At 39.9% G+C, this 17,469-nt stretch overlaps 1 protein-coding gene and 1 long non-coding RNA gene across 3 annotated transcripts; one reads left to right on the top strand and one right to left on the bottom strand.

Annotated features, from left to right (window-relative positions):
• The first annotated feature begins 14 nt into the window (after nucleotides 1–14).
• SUMO1 (small ubiquitin like modifier 1) lies at nucleotides 15–11,351 on the top strand. 2 transcript variants are annotated; one of them, XM_040561844.1, is made up of 5 exons: nucleotides 15–260; nucleotides 6,749–6,823; nucleotides 7,941–8,018; nucleotides 9,393–9,464; nucleotides 10,485–11,351. In XM_040561844.1, exons 1-5 carry the CDS (start codon nucleotides 258–260, stop codon nucleotides 10,551–10,553), a joined length of 297 nt encoding a protein of 98 aa, XP_040417778.1. In that variant the 5' UTR covers nucleotides 15–257; the 3' UTR covers nucleotides 10,554–11,351. The 2 variants fall into 2 exon arrangements, with proteins under 2 accessions (XP_040417778.1, XP_040417777.1); XM_040561843.1 differs by lacking the exon at nucleotides 15–260 and adding an exon at nucleotides 2,138–2,279.
• A 789-nt stretch (nucleotides 11,352–12,140) lies between these two features.
• LOC121072332 lies at nucleotides 12,141–17,276 on the bottom strand. The gene is made up of 2 exons (XR_005821125.1): nucleotides 16,364–17,276; nucleotides 12,141–15,773 (listed from the first exon to the last, which is right to left on the bottom strand). It is a non-coding gene; the product is annotated as an uncharacterized LOC121072332 (long non-coding RNA).
• Nucleotides 17,277–17,469: the final 193 nt, after the last annotated feature.

Here is a 17,469-nt window from a genome sequence, read left to right as displayed (position 1 = left end):
GCGGGACACGTGGCGGGCGGGAGCGCGCCCGGCGCCGCTGCCACCTACCGGCTGCGGAGCGCCTGCGGCGTGCCCGCGGGGCTCGGCCGCTGCCGGGCTGGGGGCCGGCACGCCGCTGGAGTAAGGGCAGAGCCAGCCCTCGCCCTGTGAAATCCCCGCTGCTGTTGTGGTCACCGTTACCTGCACCGAACGCAGGCAGAGCGCTTCGTGCCCGCAGGAAGGGAGCGATGCTTGGGCTTGATTAACACCGGGGGCTGATGGTGCGTTTCGTAGAGCGTTCCTATGAGTCAGTGCTGCCTTACTGCCTCTCCCGGCCCTGTGTAAGAGCTACGCTGGAAAGCCAACAGCCAGAGAAGTACAGGGTTACACATAATCCCCATTTTTTCACGTGGAGAGACTTTTGTACTTTAGACACTGTAACCAAATTATGTCCAAGAACTCATAACATTACCAGAGAGGTGACATTCAGCTAAAAAGGCAATTTCCAGGTTCTCTACTTCTAAAACGCTGCTTTAGTGCTGCTGGCTCAGGGACTCGCTTAGAACATGGTATTCATCCTTTCTGCCAGCACTAACCCCTCCCAAACAACTGCACTGCTATTATGAGATTACGGATTATTGTGTAGGTTGAAGTTTGGCTTTAAGAAAGCTGTTTTCAACAGGCTGGAGAGCCTTTGTGCAACATAGGTGGGCCAGTAGGTTTAAAAATGCTACACCACTTGCCTCTTGAACTGCATGCACAGCTGTGGAGAAGGAAGTTAAACTTCCATTCGAATTAACAGAGGTGAATGTTATTGATTTCAGCTGTTTGACAGTAGTTGCAAATGAGAGAAATTAGAGAAGTTATAATACACCTGAGAATTAAGTGAGGTTATTAAAGGAGGTAATGCAGCGTTGGTGGTGGCTGCAGTAGGAAGAAGGACTTTGGGTTTTTGGGGAGGAGGCTTGGGTGTGTACATTTAGTCTTTTAATTTAAAAGTGTTATTTTTATTTTTAAATGCGTTCTCTGTTGTGTTTAGGCTGCTAAAAAATAAAACTATGAATTTTGTTGACGTGCCTGTGTCTTATGGGCTGAACAGAGACCAGTTTTGCAGGTACTGCACCAATATGGTTTGTACCCTGGGGATGTAACATATCTGTAACCACAGTGAGTAAGGAGGGGCAGAGTCAGCATTATGGATACTTAGCATGTATGCAGATTTCATTGTTGTGCCTTTATGTTGTGCATAGGGATAGGTAACTGAACTCTGGGTCGTGGGAGCTTTAGTTGTTATTACAGAATTGTATGGAACAATGAGTAACGTTAAGAATTGCACTTAAGTTTCATGCCAGAGTCTGAGGCTGTAGTGATATCACTATAAGGGTCCTCTTCTGCTTTTAAAACTGTCTTTGTTTGTGAGTAGTAACAGTGTTTACGGTAATATTAAGTATGTTCTTTTTAATTGTTTTAGTACTGTATGTTGCTTTAAAGCCCTTAAATGGCTTATTTGGTTGGTTTCCATAGTGTTTTTGAACTCATAATTTACTTTTACTGTCAGCTTGGTGTAGTATCAATAAATTTGGCTTTCCTGCCTGCCAGGTCTTGTATGAGAAAAGTCATCTTAATGTTATTACTCTGTATAGAGTATGTCTTCTAACTTTTTTCTTAATTCTGATGGGGTTTAGCAGTTGTGTTTAAAACTGATTCACACGCGTTTAAATACTGTGTAGTGCTACACTGGCTAATGAAGGTGTATCTCCTGACGTTGTCACACTTGGAGCACGTCTTTCAGTCAGGGAGGCACAGCAGCGCTGATACAAAGTGCAGCTGCTTCAGTGGTTGGTCTTACAGAAGAACCCAGTAAATGGAGGTCGAAGACGATGTGGCTCGATATGCTCTGCCCAGCGATGCCTCCTACCCTTCCCCCAAAGCAGCTGGTAAAGCTAACCTACCTAGCGGTCACGAATCTCCTCTTTCTGCGGAGCTATTTTACGCTACCGTTACCCTTTTCCTGCCTTTTTTCGGGCCGGCCGCTCGGAGCGAAGCGCTCCCCTCCCCGCCGCCCGCCCCGGAGGGCCACGAGCAGCTCGGGGGAAGCCGCCGGGGCTCGGGGGGGCCTCCGGGGGCGGCGGGCGGGGAGGAGCCGTGGGGCGGCCGTGCGGGAAGTGAGCTCAGGCGCACAGGAAATCCCGCCCGCTCCGCGGCCTGTGTTTGCGCTGCGGGCAGAGAAAGGAGCCGAGCGCCTGCAGCGGCCCAGCCGAGCCTGCCGCACGCCCCGGGGCCGAGCCATGTCTGACCAGGTACGGTCGCCCCCGGCCCGGCCCGGGGAGCCGTCGGCGGAGGGGAAGGAGCGGCGGCGGGGGGCCGCGCGGCCCCGGGGGGCGGCGGAGGAGCTGCCCGGCCGCCCCCTGCGGACCGCGGGGCCGGGGGACTCGTGGGGGGGCGCCCCGCTCTCCGCCCCCGGTCTGCTCCTCGGATGGGGCCGGGAGCGCCCCGGGAGCGGGGCTTCGCTGCACAGCAGCCGCTTCCTTTCGTTTTCCGCTTCCCGGCCGTGCGGTAGGACGCTGCTCCCCTGGAGCTGGCCTGGCCTGCCAGCTCCTCCGTCCGCCTGGGGAGCGGAAAAGGAAGGAGAAGAACCCAAGCCTTCCCCGTTCGGCATTGCCTACATCAAACCTCCAGCCCTCCACCGGGACCCTGTTCTGCCCTCTCTTCTCGTACCTCGCTGTGTTGCTGCTGGTTGCGACTTCCCAGGCAGGGACGCGAATAGTTGCTCGTACGGCAAGTTCCTGCCTCGCTTGGCACGGCACACGTACAGCCTTTTGCTGTATCTATGGCTTTAGGCTATGTGGCCTGCTGGTGGAAAGTTAAAACAGCATTCCAATTTTAATTTGTGTTCTGTTTCACTTGATCTCTTCTATTGCTTTCAGATGGCAGTGGTTTTTTAACGTTGCCGTGACAATCTGAATTTGGAAAAATCAATGTCAGTGTCTACAAATGTTTCCTGCAATGCTATGAAGTCGAGAATAGTTTCAGTGCCAGCCAGGAAATTAAAAGTATCGAAAACTTAGTATGTACTGTGTCTCCTTAGCAGAATAACCTTGATATGTTGTGACCCGTGAATAGAAACCAGTGCTGTATGTGCTGGTGGTTTTCTTCCCCTGACCCCTGCCTTTCAAGCCCCGTGCAGCTCTGTGGGTGAGGATGCTATTGCCTCTCTCTGCCCCCGAGTGTGCAGCTATAAGCACAGCTTGTTGCTGAAACTAGTTAGGGTGTGCTCCCTGTATAGTGAAATGTACGAAAGTGGCTGCATGTGAAGAAAAAGTAAATTCTGAACTAGACTTTGTAGGCCGGTCTTCACATGACCCATTCTGTAGTGCTCTGCGTTTGTGAGCTAAGGCATGTTTTAACACAGAGCAGTTTTCATTAGGTAATTCCTTTTCCAGCCCAGTCCTGCTAAAACACATACATAACATATACATGTTTGCTCTTTGGAGCTGCTTGAAGTGTATAAAATTCACTGTATATGTTGCCCTTTTTTGAGTACGTATCTTAAAGGGCTTTGGCTAATGACCCTTATTTATTTATTTATTGGAGAGAGATAAGATAAACATTATCATATATTGTATCACACTGTTGGGGGGGACTGTGCAACAAGAGCTAAACAGCTGCTGAAGCACCCATGAAATGTACAGTAATGCAGAACAGTAGGTCATATTCGTTTGTTTATCAAGCCCACTGGAATAATCAAATTGCCTAGAATTGTGCATTGCTTGCTATGTATTCCTTGGGGACCTGGAATTAAGTTCTTAAGATTACACCATTTGTCCCTAGTTGTAATTTTGGCTTGTCCTTTTAGGTATAAATCAAGTAGTGTACTTGATTTAGTTACTTTGATTCCAATAGGAAATTAACTTTTTTGATAAAGAAAAGTACTTGTAAAAAGGGCAAACTTCAAAAAACACATCGCTGCTTGGTGGGATCTTGGCAGAGGAAAAAAAAAATCTCTACCATGAAGAATCTTGGGCTGTTCTTGCTCTAATTGAATCTAGCTGCAGGCATTTTTTCTTTTCACATACTGCAAATACAATGCTATGTAATTTTTCATTCCTGTAACAAATGTAAGAGTTTATTTGCTGGGTTAGGAAGTGTGTTGTAATCTTATTCCTTCTATAATTTTGAGTTTAGAAGTTCTAAAGTATACTGAGTATGTTCTTTGTAAGCCTTGGACATTGAAGTTTGAGCACTTCAGAAAACTGGAGGAGGAAATCCGCAACCTACAACTTTACAATGCTTGTTTTGTGGTTCTGTTAGCTGCAACAGCAAATACCTGGCACGCTCAGTGCATTTCATCCAAGAAACTTCAGATGTTTTAAGGTTGTGAGATTGGTGTTGATAGCAATGTGAGATATTACTTCACGTTGTGCTACTTAGGTTAAGTTGTGGGACAAAGCCTTTAAAACTTTAGGGATCTAATGTAAAGTTAGAACTTAGCATTGTGGTATTCCTGTGCTGTTTGTGTGGTGCTTTTTTCCTTTTTTCATTTAATGTAAGGTTTCGTGATGCTCCAATAAACACTAGTTCTTTTCACAGTGCGAGTAAAAGTCTGGAGGTTTGCTTGTGGATTGTTTATCTGGGATTTTGTTAGCCAGTGGTAGTAGTTTAGTAACTTGCTATCTCCTTGCTTTCTTTGTTCTTAAGTGTGTGTTGTTGTTGTTGTTACTGGCTTTACCATTTGGCATTGACTGGCAGTATAGCTAGCACTGACAAAATGCAAGGAGCTGTTTCAGTCTTGATGGGTTTTGTACTCTGGTTTCAAACCTTTTGTTTTTAAAAAACCAAACTTTTTGGTCAATATTGGTTTTATCCAATTTCTCTTTTCCTGAAATTCTGTCTTTGCCCTGATTTTTGTGGGTGGGAGGTTTCTGGGGCTTTAAACAAGCACCTTTATGTTATAGTGTTTCAGGACTCTGATTCCCTCTACTTTTTCTACTGTTTGCAGCTTTCCCTATTAATTCTTGGTACTTGAGTCTTATTTCCCTGAGAGTGGGGATCAAATATCTTAGGAATCCCTCCTTTCCAATTGTATTGGCCAGAGGTGCTGCTATAGTAGTAATGATATTTTGTTATACCTTCTACAAGATGATTTGTTTGGGAGGGCTAAATAGGTCAATGGTACAATGCCTAGAAGTGCATAAACTATTACAAATACCTCTACTGTTGGGATAATATGCTGCTGTGCAATTCAGTTCTTATGCAAAGGTAAACTGACTGATAGGAAATGTCATGTAAAAAGACAGGATGTTCTTATAAATTCTTCAAGTGATTGCAAAAACAGGAGACAATTTGTTACATACTTTGCATCAGTAGAGATCTGAATCTTTCTAACTCCTTGAGGTTAGTAATCGTGTATGTAGACAGTAAAAATGCTGTCTGTGCAAGTTATCAAAACAGGTCTCAGGTTATTGTTTTTTTTTTTTTTTCCCCTCTGAGTCAGGACTGGAAGCCAGCATATCTTTATTCCTGAAAATAGTCCCGTGAGATTAGAGTTCAGATATGATAGAAAGGAAAAACTTTGGGGTGCCTGGTTGCTGTTACTGCTGAAGACTCCTTTAATGCTTCAAAAATGACTTGCTTGGAGACCTGAGAGAGTGTTTAGTTTCTTGAAGGCTTGAGGTCGATTCTTGGTTTGAGCTCGAAGAGTAATAAATCAGTCCCAGCAGTCCAGGTTGTGCTGCGTGGGTATTTAAAAAAACAAAATTCAGGCCAGGTGGAGTCCATGATATTTCTACATACTCAGCAAAAAAGCCCCAGTTTAGGAAAACATAAGCCTTAGGTACCTGTACGTATTCTGCTTATTTTGTCTACTGTGATAAGCAATAGAATATAAAAGGTAGATTTGAAATATGATCAGCACGGTATCATTGTTTCTTGGGAGGTTTTTCATCAAGCACCATCTGGATCTGCAGCAGTGTCTGCGTAAGACCCCTTTGTGTTGTAATGGAATGTAACCAAAGGCCTCATCCAAAATATGTAGTGACAGGCAAGGAATAGGGTTAATAATGCCTGATTTTTGGCTTGTCTGATCTATCAGCAGTGAACATGAAAACTTTGTCCTTGATTCATGCCTTATAGAATGTAATACTTAAACCAAGTTGAAGAGCGCCAGTGCTTGAATTGTTGAATCAAACTTGCCTGTACAATTAATTCTTATCCTGGAAAGATATCAAAACATTGTAGCTCTTAGAAGTACAACTTCAGCTTTTAAGAATTAATCTCGTAACAAACATGCCAGAAGGATGCTGTTAATTGATGTTTTTTTGTCATAAGAGAAAAGGCAGCTTACTGTCCTTTTGAAAGCAGCAACCGCTGTTGATGCAATTAGATGGAAAAATGTTTCACGGTTCACTCTTCACGCTGATACGGTGTCATAAGTGTTTTCTGTTTACTCATGCTGTCCATTTTTGTCAAGTACCTGAGTCTCTTGGTACGCTTGCTATTTTTTTGCTGACTGCTTGATTAGGAGTTAGTATAAAATCATATTTCCAATTTCTGCATGTCGTCTTTTCAAATGATCCTTCTCATGTTCTTCGTGTTCCTTCCATTTTAACTTCTTGCATGCAGACAGCCTATCATAATTCTATGTTACTATTTTCACACACACAGAAAGTACCTTGAATAATTTGAATTTAATACAGCAGCCATCGTATTGTCCAATGAAAATAAGTGTTGGATTTTGATTACAGATTTTTGAAATGTTTTTTTTTTCCAGGAAGCAAAGCCTTCAGCTGAGGACTTAGGAGATAAGAAAGAGGGGGAATACATTAAACTGAAAGTCATTGGGCAGGTGAGTTTTTACATAACTGACATTTGGTGGATGCTGTGAATTTTTGAGTTATAGAAATGAACAGATGGAAGTTAATACGTTCAGTTCTTCAATGCTCATCTTCCCCTCCAACCCCCAAAAAAGCTATTTACCAGTTGCTGGTAATGTGTTAGCATAGTCTTAACTTCAGGTCTTTGGAGTTCATGTACCCTAACAGTGAGACCAACTCTCTTAAATAGGAATAGGAAGAAGATTTTGTTGGTAGGCTTGTTGGTAATAAGTGGTGAATTACAAGTCTGAACTTAAGTTGTTTGAATAGATGTCCAGATACTTCTTGAACAGAATTTCTTTTCTGCAAAGAACCCCTAAATCATTTGATTTAACTCAATTTTGTTTGTTGGAGTACTAGTGTGGTTGCTAGGCTGTTGACTGGAGACAGATGACCTATAGTAGGACTGACATAAACTAACCTACCTCTTGCTGGTTTAATCAGCAATGACAAGAACACGTTCAAAAGCTAAGCGTGACCCACGAGATTTTTGTGCAAAACCTTTTGTAGTCTGTTTTATCTGTGGCCATTTTGACAGACGTAGTTTATTCATACCTTATAGCTGGTAGAAAGGACTAAGGAATAATGAAACCTAAGATTTTGTTTTAGGTTAGTGTTCTGTTGCCAAGTCAGCCTGTATCTTCTGGATAATTGCTGTAATTGATCAAGGTTTCACATATATTTGAAATGCAAGTTTTAACTTGTTTTTTGGAATCTTAAAGCAGAAGTCCCCTGTATGTTTGGATTTTCTAAGAGTATCAGCTGGTTAAAGATGGGAGCACAGACTGAAACAAGTATGGTATTTAGTACTTTTAAATCCAAAGATGACCGTAGTGAGCTGAAGGTTATGTTATGCCACCTGTTTTAAAATAGAACTTCCTGCAAAAGTAATGAATTGAGTGCGTAATATGAACCTCTAGGATGACTTAGCCCCTAAGGTATGCACAGGGATAGTTAAAATTGTGTAATGAATGGTTAAACTGTTCAGTGCTAGTTTTATGTAAGTTTTTCTCAATGAAGGTCTTAAAATGACCATAGATAAAATAAGTAGTTACTAGAAAGAGTAACTTTTTTCTTTTCTGTTCTTAGGACAGCAGTGAAATTCACTTCAAGGTGAAAATGACAACGCACCTCAAGAAACTCAAAGAATCGTACTGTCAAAGACAGGTTTGTGAAACAATGATACTGAATATATAGTGGCTGTGTAGAAGTTACCTTTTAAAATGCCCGGACAGGAGTTTATAGTTACTTTAAAATTTTCTTGATCCAAATGAAATTCCCTCAAAGCTGTAGAAGACTGCAGCTTAAGATGAGGGCAGCCTTAGACACTATTACTATCATTAATATGGTCATCAATTAATGCTACCTGTTATGCCCTAAGCGGAAGAAATACACAATATTAATGGTTGATGTAGGTAAATAGTAACTACTGTTCTAGGACAATAACTATAACTTCACTTCCAGGTTCTGTGGCAGATACTGTGGATTCACTGCTGCTATTTCCAGCAGCCCTGGCCTAGTTTGCCCCCAGCTTTGGGGATAGATGCCTTGTGCGGCCTTTTCTTGAGCACTCATGTTGTAGTTCACTTCGTATATAATATATATGACTATATTCAGATATAATCATACAAAATACTTTTTTATTTTAATACTTTGATACAAATTGAACTTGTCAATTCTGTAGAAATACCTTGTTCACATTAGATTTTCAGTGTTTTTATGCTGATATCTGCATGCTGCTATATGGTTTGCTATCCTATTAGAGGAGGAAAGAAATGATTAAATATCAGATACTTGTAGCCAAATACAAATTCTTAAAATTGGGATTCATCAAAGAACTTGAAACTTGAAAACAGATACTGGAAATTATTCATGCAGGACTCTTACTGACTGGAAATGCATGTGTGCAGATTACTTTCAAGAAATACATGCTTCGACAGACACAGCTAAATCTGTCTCCTGGGCTGAATTCTGGAGAGTTGCTGGTTTTGATGTCAAGTAATCTTTCTCTTAGAGGGACCACAAACATTTCTTCCAAATTGGCCAAGAGGGATTGTTGGAGCAGTGTGAAGAGCTTTTCCTTCCTTCCTATGAATTGTTACGCCTAAAGACTTGCAAGCAATACTTGAGATGTAATTGATGCCCAAACAGGTCATATTTCATTTGTGTTTGTTGTGCTTGTAAAGTAAGTGGAAAGAAGAGAAAAAGGTGAGGCATTCAGTGTACTTACTGGGGTGAAGTATGGTATTCAGCTTTAACACAGGCATGCCGTACAAAACAGTACAAAACAAAGCTGAGGAATCTTCCCAGTTGTTGAGCTAGAACTCCAGTGCAACTTGAGAATAAACATGCAGTTCAGCACTATCATTCTCCTTGAGTCACTTAATAGTCTACATGGAGGCAACAGAATAGCTGAGCTCCCTTTGTAACAGGAACTAATGCTTTCCTTTTTGGCTTTCATGTGTGGTGGTTTTCTTGAAAATGTTTTCTTATGAATACATGCAAGTTTCAATTGATTTTTATTATGTGTTTTTTTTTTAGGGTGTTCCAATGAATTCACTCAGGTTTCTCTTTGAGGGTCAGAGAATTACTGATAATCATACCCCCAAGGAGGTGAGTTTCTGTCTAGAAAGCGTTATGTATAGAGAGTTCACTGGAAAAACTAAATACAAAATTGGTTAGTTTATCTGTTTTGCTAGCCCGTTCATCTGATTGAAGATGTTTCTTTAAATATAGCCAACCTTCTTAGACTATATTTAGTCAAATGTAGTCTGACTATACTTGTCTGACTAGAATCTTTAAAAAGGTTGATACACGGGTTAGAAAAAACATTAATTGGACCTACATGCGTAACATTCCCTCAGAAGGGAGGGTGTAGTTACTCAGCAGAGGAAAAAAGACTAAGGGAACTGGTCAGTTGTTGAGATAGACCTTCAGTTTGACTTTGGAACAAACATGTATTTAGTTCACGTTTATTAGATGGAAGTGTAAATAAACAGAAAATAGGTTAGTTCTGCTGTCCAGTGACTTTTACCAATTGTAATGATAAGCAGGAAGAAAAACTGAGTTACAATAATGAGCTTCTGGAACAAATTAGAGCAACTTGTGCATTGTGAAATTCAACAAGTTATTTTCTTTGAGAGAACAGTTGCAAACAGGCTTTGAGTTGCAAGTTTTAGGTCTTAGCTGTCTTGTGCTGTAATAGTGTGCTGTTTATAAGCCACATGGCTACACAGCTGGTGCTACTATGCAGTACTATGCATACTGCACTATGTTGTTGGTTATGTCCTTGTGCATCCATTACCCAAGAAGGGGTTACGAGAAAAGTAGAACTAGCCACCTCCAAGCTGGTGTGTACTGCTCCACAAGTAGATTTAGATTTTCCAGATCAGATTGTTGCTTTGACTTTGGGATGTGCTGAGATGTATATGATTAAAGGAAAAAATAAAAAATAAAAATCATGAGTGATGGGTAGTGAAATACTAATTAAAAAATTTATCACCCCTTTGTCTTCTGACGAATTACGATGGGACAGCGCAACAAAGCATTGTATAGGTTGTCTAGGACCTGCTCTGAATTATAACAGATTACACCAGATTTATAACAATTGTGCTGTTTTTTCTGTTCTCACAGCTGGGGATGGAGGAGGAAGATGTGATTGAAGTTTATCAGGAACAGACGGGGGGTCACTCAACAGTTTAGATCCTTCTGTTTGTTTTCTTTCCCCTTAATCCTTTTTTATTTTTAAATAATAGTTCTTTTGTAATGTGGTGTTCAACACTGAATTGAAACTGGCACCCCATCTCTGGGAGTTTATTTTCAAGCGTCTGGTATTTTGAATTCTCGTGCTCATTATACACTATTGTTTCTGTTTTCATTGTGCTGAACTTTTGTGATCCAGCTGCAACCCTGCTCTCCTTTTCCCTTCTGCCCTCCCCTTTAGAAATACATGTACACACATGCATTTGTATGTTCACTAGGTTCGTGCATTTCAGGCACGAAGGTTGTAAGATCTGCCAGGTGGGCGAGTGTTCTTAATGACTTCCATATCTGCCCTGAAGTTTTGATGTGTGACTGTTTCACTCCTGGACTATAACTTTCAGTGCGAGATGAAGTTTTTCAGAACTAAACTGTGGAGAAATTGTGTATCCATAACTCAGAGCTATTTTGCTTAAATTGTGCTGATGGCCCAACGAAGAAGATCAGAGTTGGAAGTGGAAAAGCTAGAACTGTTGTCATCTGTACGTTGCTCCAGAGATGGCTTTGCTGAAGACATAGAATTGAAAACCCTAATGATTCTTAAATCTTGTCAGAAGATCCCAGAAGTATTTTAACTTCATATAGCAATTAGTACATGCAGGTATTCATGCAAGGATGTTCGCAGCAGACAACAGGTGTTACTTTGACACTCTTGTTTGTACCTTTTGGCCTGGGACGTGGGTTTTGAATGGACATTGTCTGTACCAGCTTCATTTAAAATAAACAACAAAAACAATTTTATAAACAATTTGTATTTTCTTTTTAAGTGTTTGGAAATGAGTAAAAATGTGAAAAGTGATGATTGGGTCACGCTTTTTCTAGTACCTCTACATTAAAGGCAGAAAAAGTTGCGCTCTGTAAGTATACCTCGTATAAAAGCATTTACTTTTTTCTACTTGCCCAAGTAAAATAGTTGTGCTTGGTTTGCAGGTGACTTATACTACTAGCTGTTTCTTGTCCTGTTAGGGAATATTCACATAGCTATGTACTGCTTCACTTCATGAACAAAGGTTAGGCTGAAAAAGACAACTTGGAAGGAAATACAAGGACTGTTTCTAATGTCTACATTTCATATGATTATGGTACCATTGAATAATTTCTCTGTGGTGGATGATGTGAAAGTGTGAAGATGGTATATGAGGCCTCACTGAGGGTCCACTTATCTAATAGCTGGTTGCAGGTTCAAAATAGTCGGTCTGAGAACCTGTGATTGGGAATGAAAGCTCAGAAGATTATAGGCAGGGCAGCGTAGAGAAGGTTTCTGTACTCCCTGCTTCTGCTTTTCAGCAGATATATAGGACTTGTTCCTGGCTTGGTTTGTAAATCAAGTTCATTTTATGAATGCCAAATTCATGTAAAGGCCCATTTTAGTGTTGGCATACTTGGAAGAAGTTGCAGATAGGTTTTGAATGATCAGTTTTTATGGCACTTGCTGTAAAGCTATAAATGAGTTTTCTTTCCTTCTGTTTTTTGTCCTATTTCTGATCTAGTAATACTTTTGTACCCATAGTTGCACCAAGAAATTTTTTAAAGATTATTTTTTTTGTCAGGAATGTCAGAATATGGGATTTTTCAAAGTATTCTATGCAAGTCAATTTTGGAGGCAAGAAAGAATTGCTACTACGAGGTAGAGTAACATAGCTTCTTTGAACTCATCTCTGATTGCTTTTTGAGAATACTAAATATATCTGCTTCGGGATACCAGAAATAAAACGGCCTTTTGAGTGCTGTCAGATCATCTTTTAATTTAAATTTGTGTAATGATCCTGTTAGTAGACACATTCCCATTATCATTCTGCAAATTAGGAACTGAGGCACAGGGGGGACAGTGGTTTACTTAAGAAACTGAAAGTGGAGATGAGAACAGAATCCATTTCCACTGGGTTTGATGCCAGTACTTCTGTTGCTACACCAGCTTTCTTTAGTTCTTACTGTTCATTTCCCTCTTTCAAGTCTGTTTTTTATGCTCTTCCATATTAACTTTCTAGTTTTTGAAGCACTGTTTGTCACTTTCTTAAGACTATATGGAGGAGGGTTTCCTGCAGAATGCTATTTCAGCTTCAGTGGGATGAAGCTCAAGGCTCAGTTTTTCTGTTGTGTAACCTTGTCCTGAAACACGTTTCCATACAGAGTGGATATGGTACCAGTGGTAAACTGATTTAACCTCTTTCTGACCAGTTATCAAGCCTTGAAGACCTATTACCTGAATGGAGCTGCTGGTCTAAAGCAGCATCTGTACAGTTAGAACTGTTGATGGGACAGAAATAACAGGAATACTGTACTCTGACTCAGATTAATATTGAGAGCTCCATATAAAATGAGAAGATACACAAACTACTCATGCATTGGTACCTTTTTTAAGGAACTTCATTGTTTGGAAGTTGTACATTGAAATAAACCTGAATTTTGAAGTTGAGTGTACAGACCTTTTTTTTTTTTACTTCTTTGGAAGATGTAATACTTTTCAAAGAATTTCTTTTTGGAAAGATAGTCCAGATTATTTCTAAACCATTCATGGATTTGAAGCTCACGACTGGAAGTTAGACTGGCCTTCATATGCTGGAGAAAAATAGAGAAAAGACTCTTCCTCCTGAAATTTTCTTTGATCTTCATCTATGTGCTTACCTATATATTAGAAGAACTGAGTTCAGCTGCTGATAACTGGTTCTGCTTAGCATTGCTTTGTTTTTTACTTTTAGAAACAAGTCGGAGAATTAAACAATATTCACTGAGTCTGTTATGCACTAGAATATAGAAGCTAATGTTTGCTTTAAATATTTCTAATTGTGAAGTTAATATACTTAATGTTCACTTTCATGCTGTATAGAAGCTGTATTTATAAGTGCTGTGAAAGATCAGGTTCCATGAAGATGTTCTTAAAGCTGCTATGTTGGAAGTGTTTATCCTCTTAAATATAAATATATCTCAATTCTTGATTGTAAATTCAGCAAAATGACATTTTGAAGTTAAATTTGTAAATGCTTGCAGATAATAGACTTCAGTTATGTCAGATGATGCTAGCACTTGAAGTCTGTCACAAATTTTGAATAACCATGTGTTTAGAAGCACTAGAACTGTATACTACAGTTTTGTGTTTTTTTGTTTTTCCTACTTGGAGTTAAAATCATTTTTAAGAGTACAATACTTATGTATCTGTGCTGAGCTGGGCATCTTCTGTATGTACTGTTGAATTATTGTACAAATAAATTTTCTCAAATGAGAAGATCAGCTTCTGAGACACCATACAGAGAACTGTAGAAACAGTGCAAGTTGGAAGTAAACTGGCTTTGTTTTGCTTTTAGAACCAATACTTAATGTGTATTTAATTCAAGTGAAGTTCAACTTCAGCTTAAACAGATTGCAGAAATTGATTACTGTTCTCCATGGGAGACTTTCTACAGGAATGGCAATACAATTTGCGTCTACAAATGTCACTTTTTGTTAGATAATATTAGTGAAGCAGAAAATAAGATGAACTTGCAATGAAGTTCTTAGTTTGCTATAGCTTGTCTTATTGTTGATATTGAAAACTTTTCCAATACAGTAACAAATTGATTGGTTTGGGTGTTTCTTCCCAAAGTTAGCACTAAGATCTTCATACCTTTTGTAAACTGATAGTTCTATTTTTTCCTCTTAAAACTGAAGTGAACTGAAGAATCTACAATGGAGCAGTGAAGGTTAAATGAAATGTATTCTGACACCTCAAGAGGTTGTAAAGGTTATCATGGTCTGTCTGGGTTCATTTCTGCTTGCTGCTAAAAACAAATGCTTTTACTTGTCTAATTTCTTGTCTATACAGACTGTAGTTGCAGCTTGGGAAAACAGCTTGGGGAATGAGAATAACACCTGTCTGGTAAAGGAACACTGGTCTTCTTTTTGAATCAGGTTGGAACCTTGAATTAGGCTTGAACTGGAAGGGCTCACTGCAATGACCAATACCTGGCACCAAGCATTTATTTATTCTTCTGTATCGTTTTCAGGCCTGGCTTTTTCAAGCAGCTGAAAATAAAACCCATGGATGAGAACCATCTTGAGTGTGTTCTGGTAGCTTCTATTAACAGTGCTTGTGGGAACTGCAGACATTGCTCCAGGTCTGCTCTTTGCCTGCAAACACTGTTAATAAAATGAGTTGAAGACAGGTCAGACTTACTCCTTGGATTAGAAAACTGGTGTTTTGACTCAAAACCTGCACATTCAATAGGCTCATGGCTGGTTCACTGGCAGTTTCTTTGACTTTGCCAATATGTAGCACTGCCTTTTGAGGCACTGAGTCTGGACAGGAGCATGCACTTGGCCCTAGGAGCTGGCTTTGAGCAAGCTTTGAAACAGGTTGGGCAAAAAAGAAATTGGGTTATGCTTGTACCTTGTGGGCCAATATGTTGTACTGTTATGACAGTATGAATAGAGCAGACAGAATATAGTTACTTCTGCTCACCTGTAGTTATCATGAATCCTCTCATCCCTTGTAGTGCTTTGTGACTGAGAAGTTGATCTAGGCTTCAACACAAGGAGTCTGTACTGTTTGCAGCGCTTTGGTATGCAATGTGTAAATTCCCAGTTTCTGTGTTCTGAGGTTCTGATAGGAATGAGTTCTGGAAGCATGCTATGTTGGAGTCTGCTCTGATGGACTACATAAAGGTAATCATAATTTCAAGTGTAGGAAAATCTAGTTGCGCTTTCTATAGCGTAAATGGATGTTATTTGTATCTTTAAACTACATAAGATATGTAAATTGCTGGTGGAATTTAGGGAAATATTGGACAAACTGGTTAAATAGCAAAAGAACTACATTACATCTTGGAGCTTACATTGAAGGTAGCCTAAGTTTTACTCCTGAGGTACTGATGCTGCTCTTCAATGTGAACTATGCTGTTTGGAGTCCTGACTAAGTAACTATTATTGTATAGGTTGGCACTAAGTATATAGATATACTATTATTACTAAGGAAAAAAAAAGTAACATCACTTTCTGTATGATAGTTACACACCTGATTAAAAGCTGTGCTTACCTAGTGCCTTCTTTTTTCATCTGTTCCTTAGCCTCATATCTTGCCTTCTCTTCCTGGTATCTTCTTTTGTACTCCAAGTGTTCTGCTATTACCACCAGCTACTGGCTTTCCTCCTCTAACCACATTGCTCCTTCTTTGTGTGCATTTTTCCGCATCTTAAAAACAGATCAACAGCTATTGGTTACTCACATGCTTCCTATTTAGGAATTGTTTTTTCATCAATTACAAATAGAAAATAATGCTGGAATAATCACATTAAAAGTATTTAAAAATCTCAAAAACAGGAATTTGTCTTGGAATTATTACTAAATCACATAATTTAACTGTTTTTATTTTGTTTCTTTAATCTGGTGTTTAGTATCTGGATTTTCAAGCCTTTCTCTACAGACACATTTTAGAAGTAGAATCATTCTTGAAGTGTCTAGCTACCAGGACTGGGGCTTTCAGAAAAGATATTGAATATATGGAAAACATCAAGAAATTAAGATGTAGCATGAATGTTTTTGTTGCTAGCATTTTGTACTATTGCATCATAGCCAAGTTGTAGAATTTTTTCAGGCTGCAGTGACTGTGGAAGAGGCGACTTGCTCCCATCTCTAATAGAGGAGCAGCAGAGGTGCTGCAAATTTGGGACTTAGTTTCACAGGAATTGCATGGTAAAGGCACAAATCTGCCTCTACTAGAAATCATCTTTCCAGATGAATTACCTGCAGTTCAGGTAAGCATTAGCCTTCCTAAAGACTACCTGCTTTGTCATGTTGCTCTAGCTGTCTCTTCTGGAATTACAGAAACTTTCTGTGATAATCCCCCTGCTGCCAAATATGTTCTTGTGGCTTTTCTCAAATTGTGACTTCTTTGCTGGCACCTCTTCCTGGCGCCTCCACTCTTCTAGTTTGTTTCTGTAACCTAAAACACAAATGATTATTAATTGCTATAGTAACCTCGAGTTTGCTGAACAATCTTGGCAGAACAGGTTCTTAGCCTGAAGAGCTAAACAGATAACCTAAACAAAGGAGAGAGAAACTGTAATAAAGAGAGAACGGGCTGGTTAGTGATACTTAGCATATGTCTGGTTGTTTCTGCAAATTAGTATTTTTTTTAAACATATATTGTCTACCTTCTACCATCTGTAAGGGGGAAAGGTGAAAACCTGAGCTGTAAGTCTTAGCTGCATGCTTTTGGCAAGCACATGAGAGACTAAGAAGATGGGGATACAAGTATATTGTTTACATGAGACAAAGACATGGAGACAAGGGATGGAGGAGAGCACAGACAGCTATGTAAAGTTCAGGGAACAAGAGCTGTGAGATAAAAGTAAAGCACAGCTTTGTGAAACAGGAACAAGCCTGGAACAAGAAGAAACTTAGAACAAGAATCCAAAAGATGCACTGGATAAGACTTAGATGTAAATAGAATGGTAGTCTAAATAGTCTCTGCAGGAAGATTCATACTAAGAGTGAGAAGCATAAAATAAAGTCAAGGCTAATGAAGAGAAAGAATATTCTCCTTATTTGGGGCACAAGAACTTAAGGAGAATCAAACTCAGTTCTTTTGCTTTACTGACTAACACTTAAGATCATGGTCCAAACTAACTCAGGGTTCTCAGTCTGGCAGTTTGACTTGAACGTCTACTTGCTTTTCCCCACTTAAATTGGGTGCAGCACTAATCTCGAAAAGTGCTTACCAAGTCAGGTTTGTCCATTGGTTTCAACCATGTGATTTAATAGAAGATGATACAAAGCAGAAGATGCTACTTCTATAAACCTGTTTCTTTTATAAATGCCCATGACCAGAGAATATCCCTGCTAAGTGTTCAGTCACTTCTAGGTAGGCTGTAGCTCTTGAAAACAC

The sequence above is a fragment of the Cygnus olor genome, chromosome 6 (assembly GCF_009769625.2).
Source record: "Cygnus olor isolate bCygOlo1 chromosome 6, bCygOlo1.pri.v2, whole genome shotgun sequence".
Taxonomy (NCBI): Eukaryota; Metazoa; Chordata; class Aves; order Anseriformes; family Anatidae; genus Cygnus; species Cygnus olor.
Note: the sequence above shows the minus strand (reverse complement) of the source record. Positions and strands in the feature narration are given on the sequence as shown.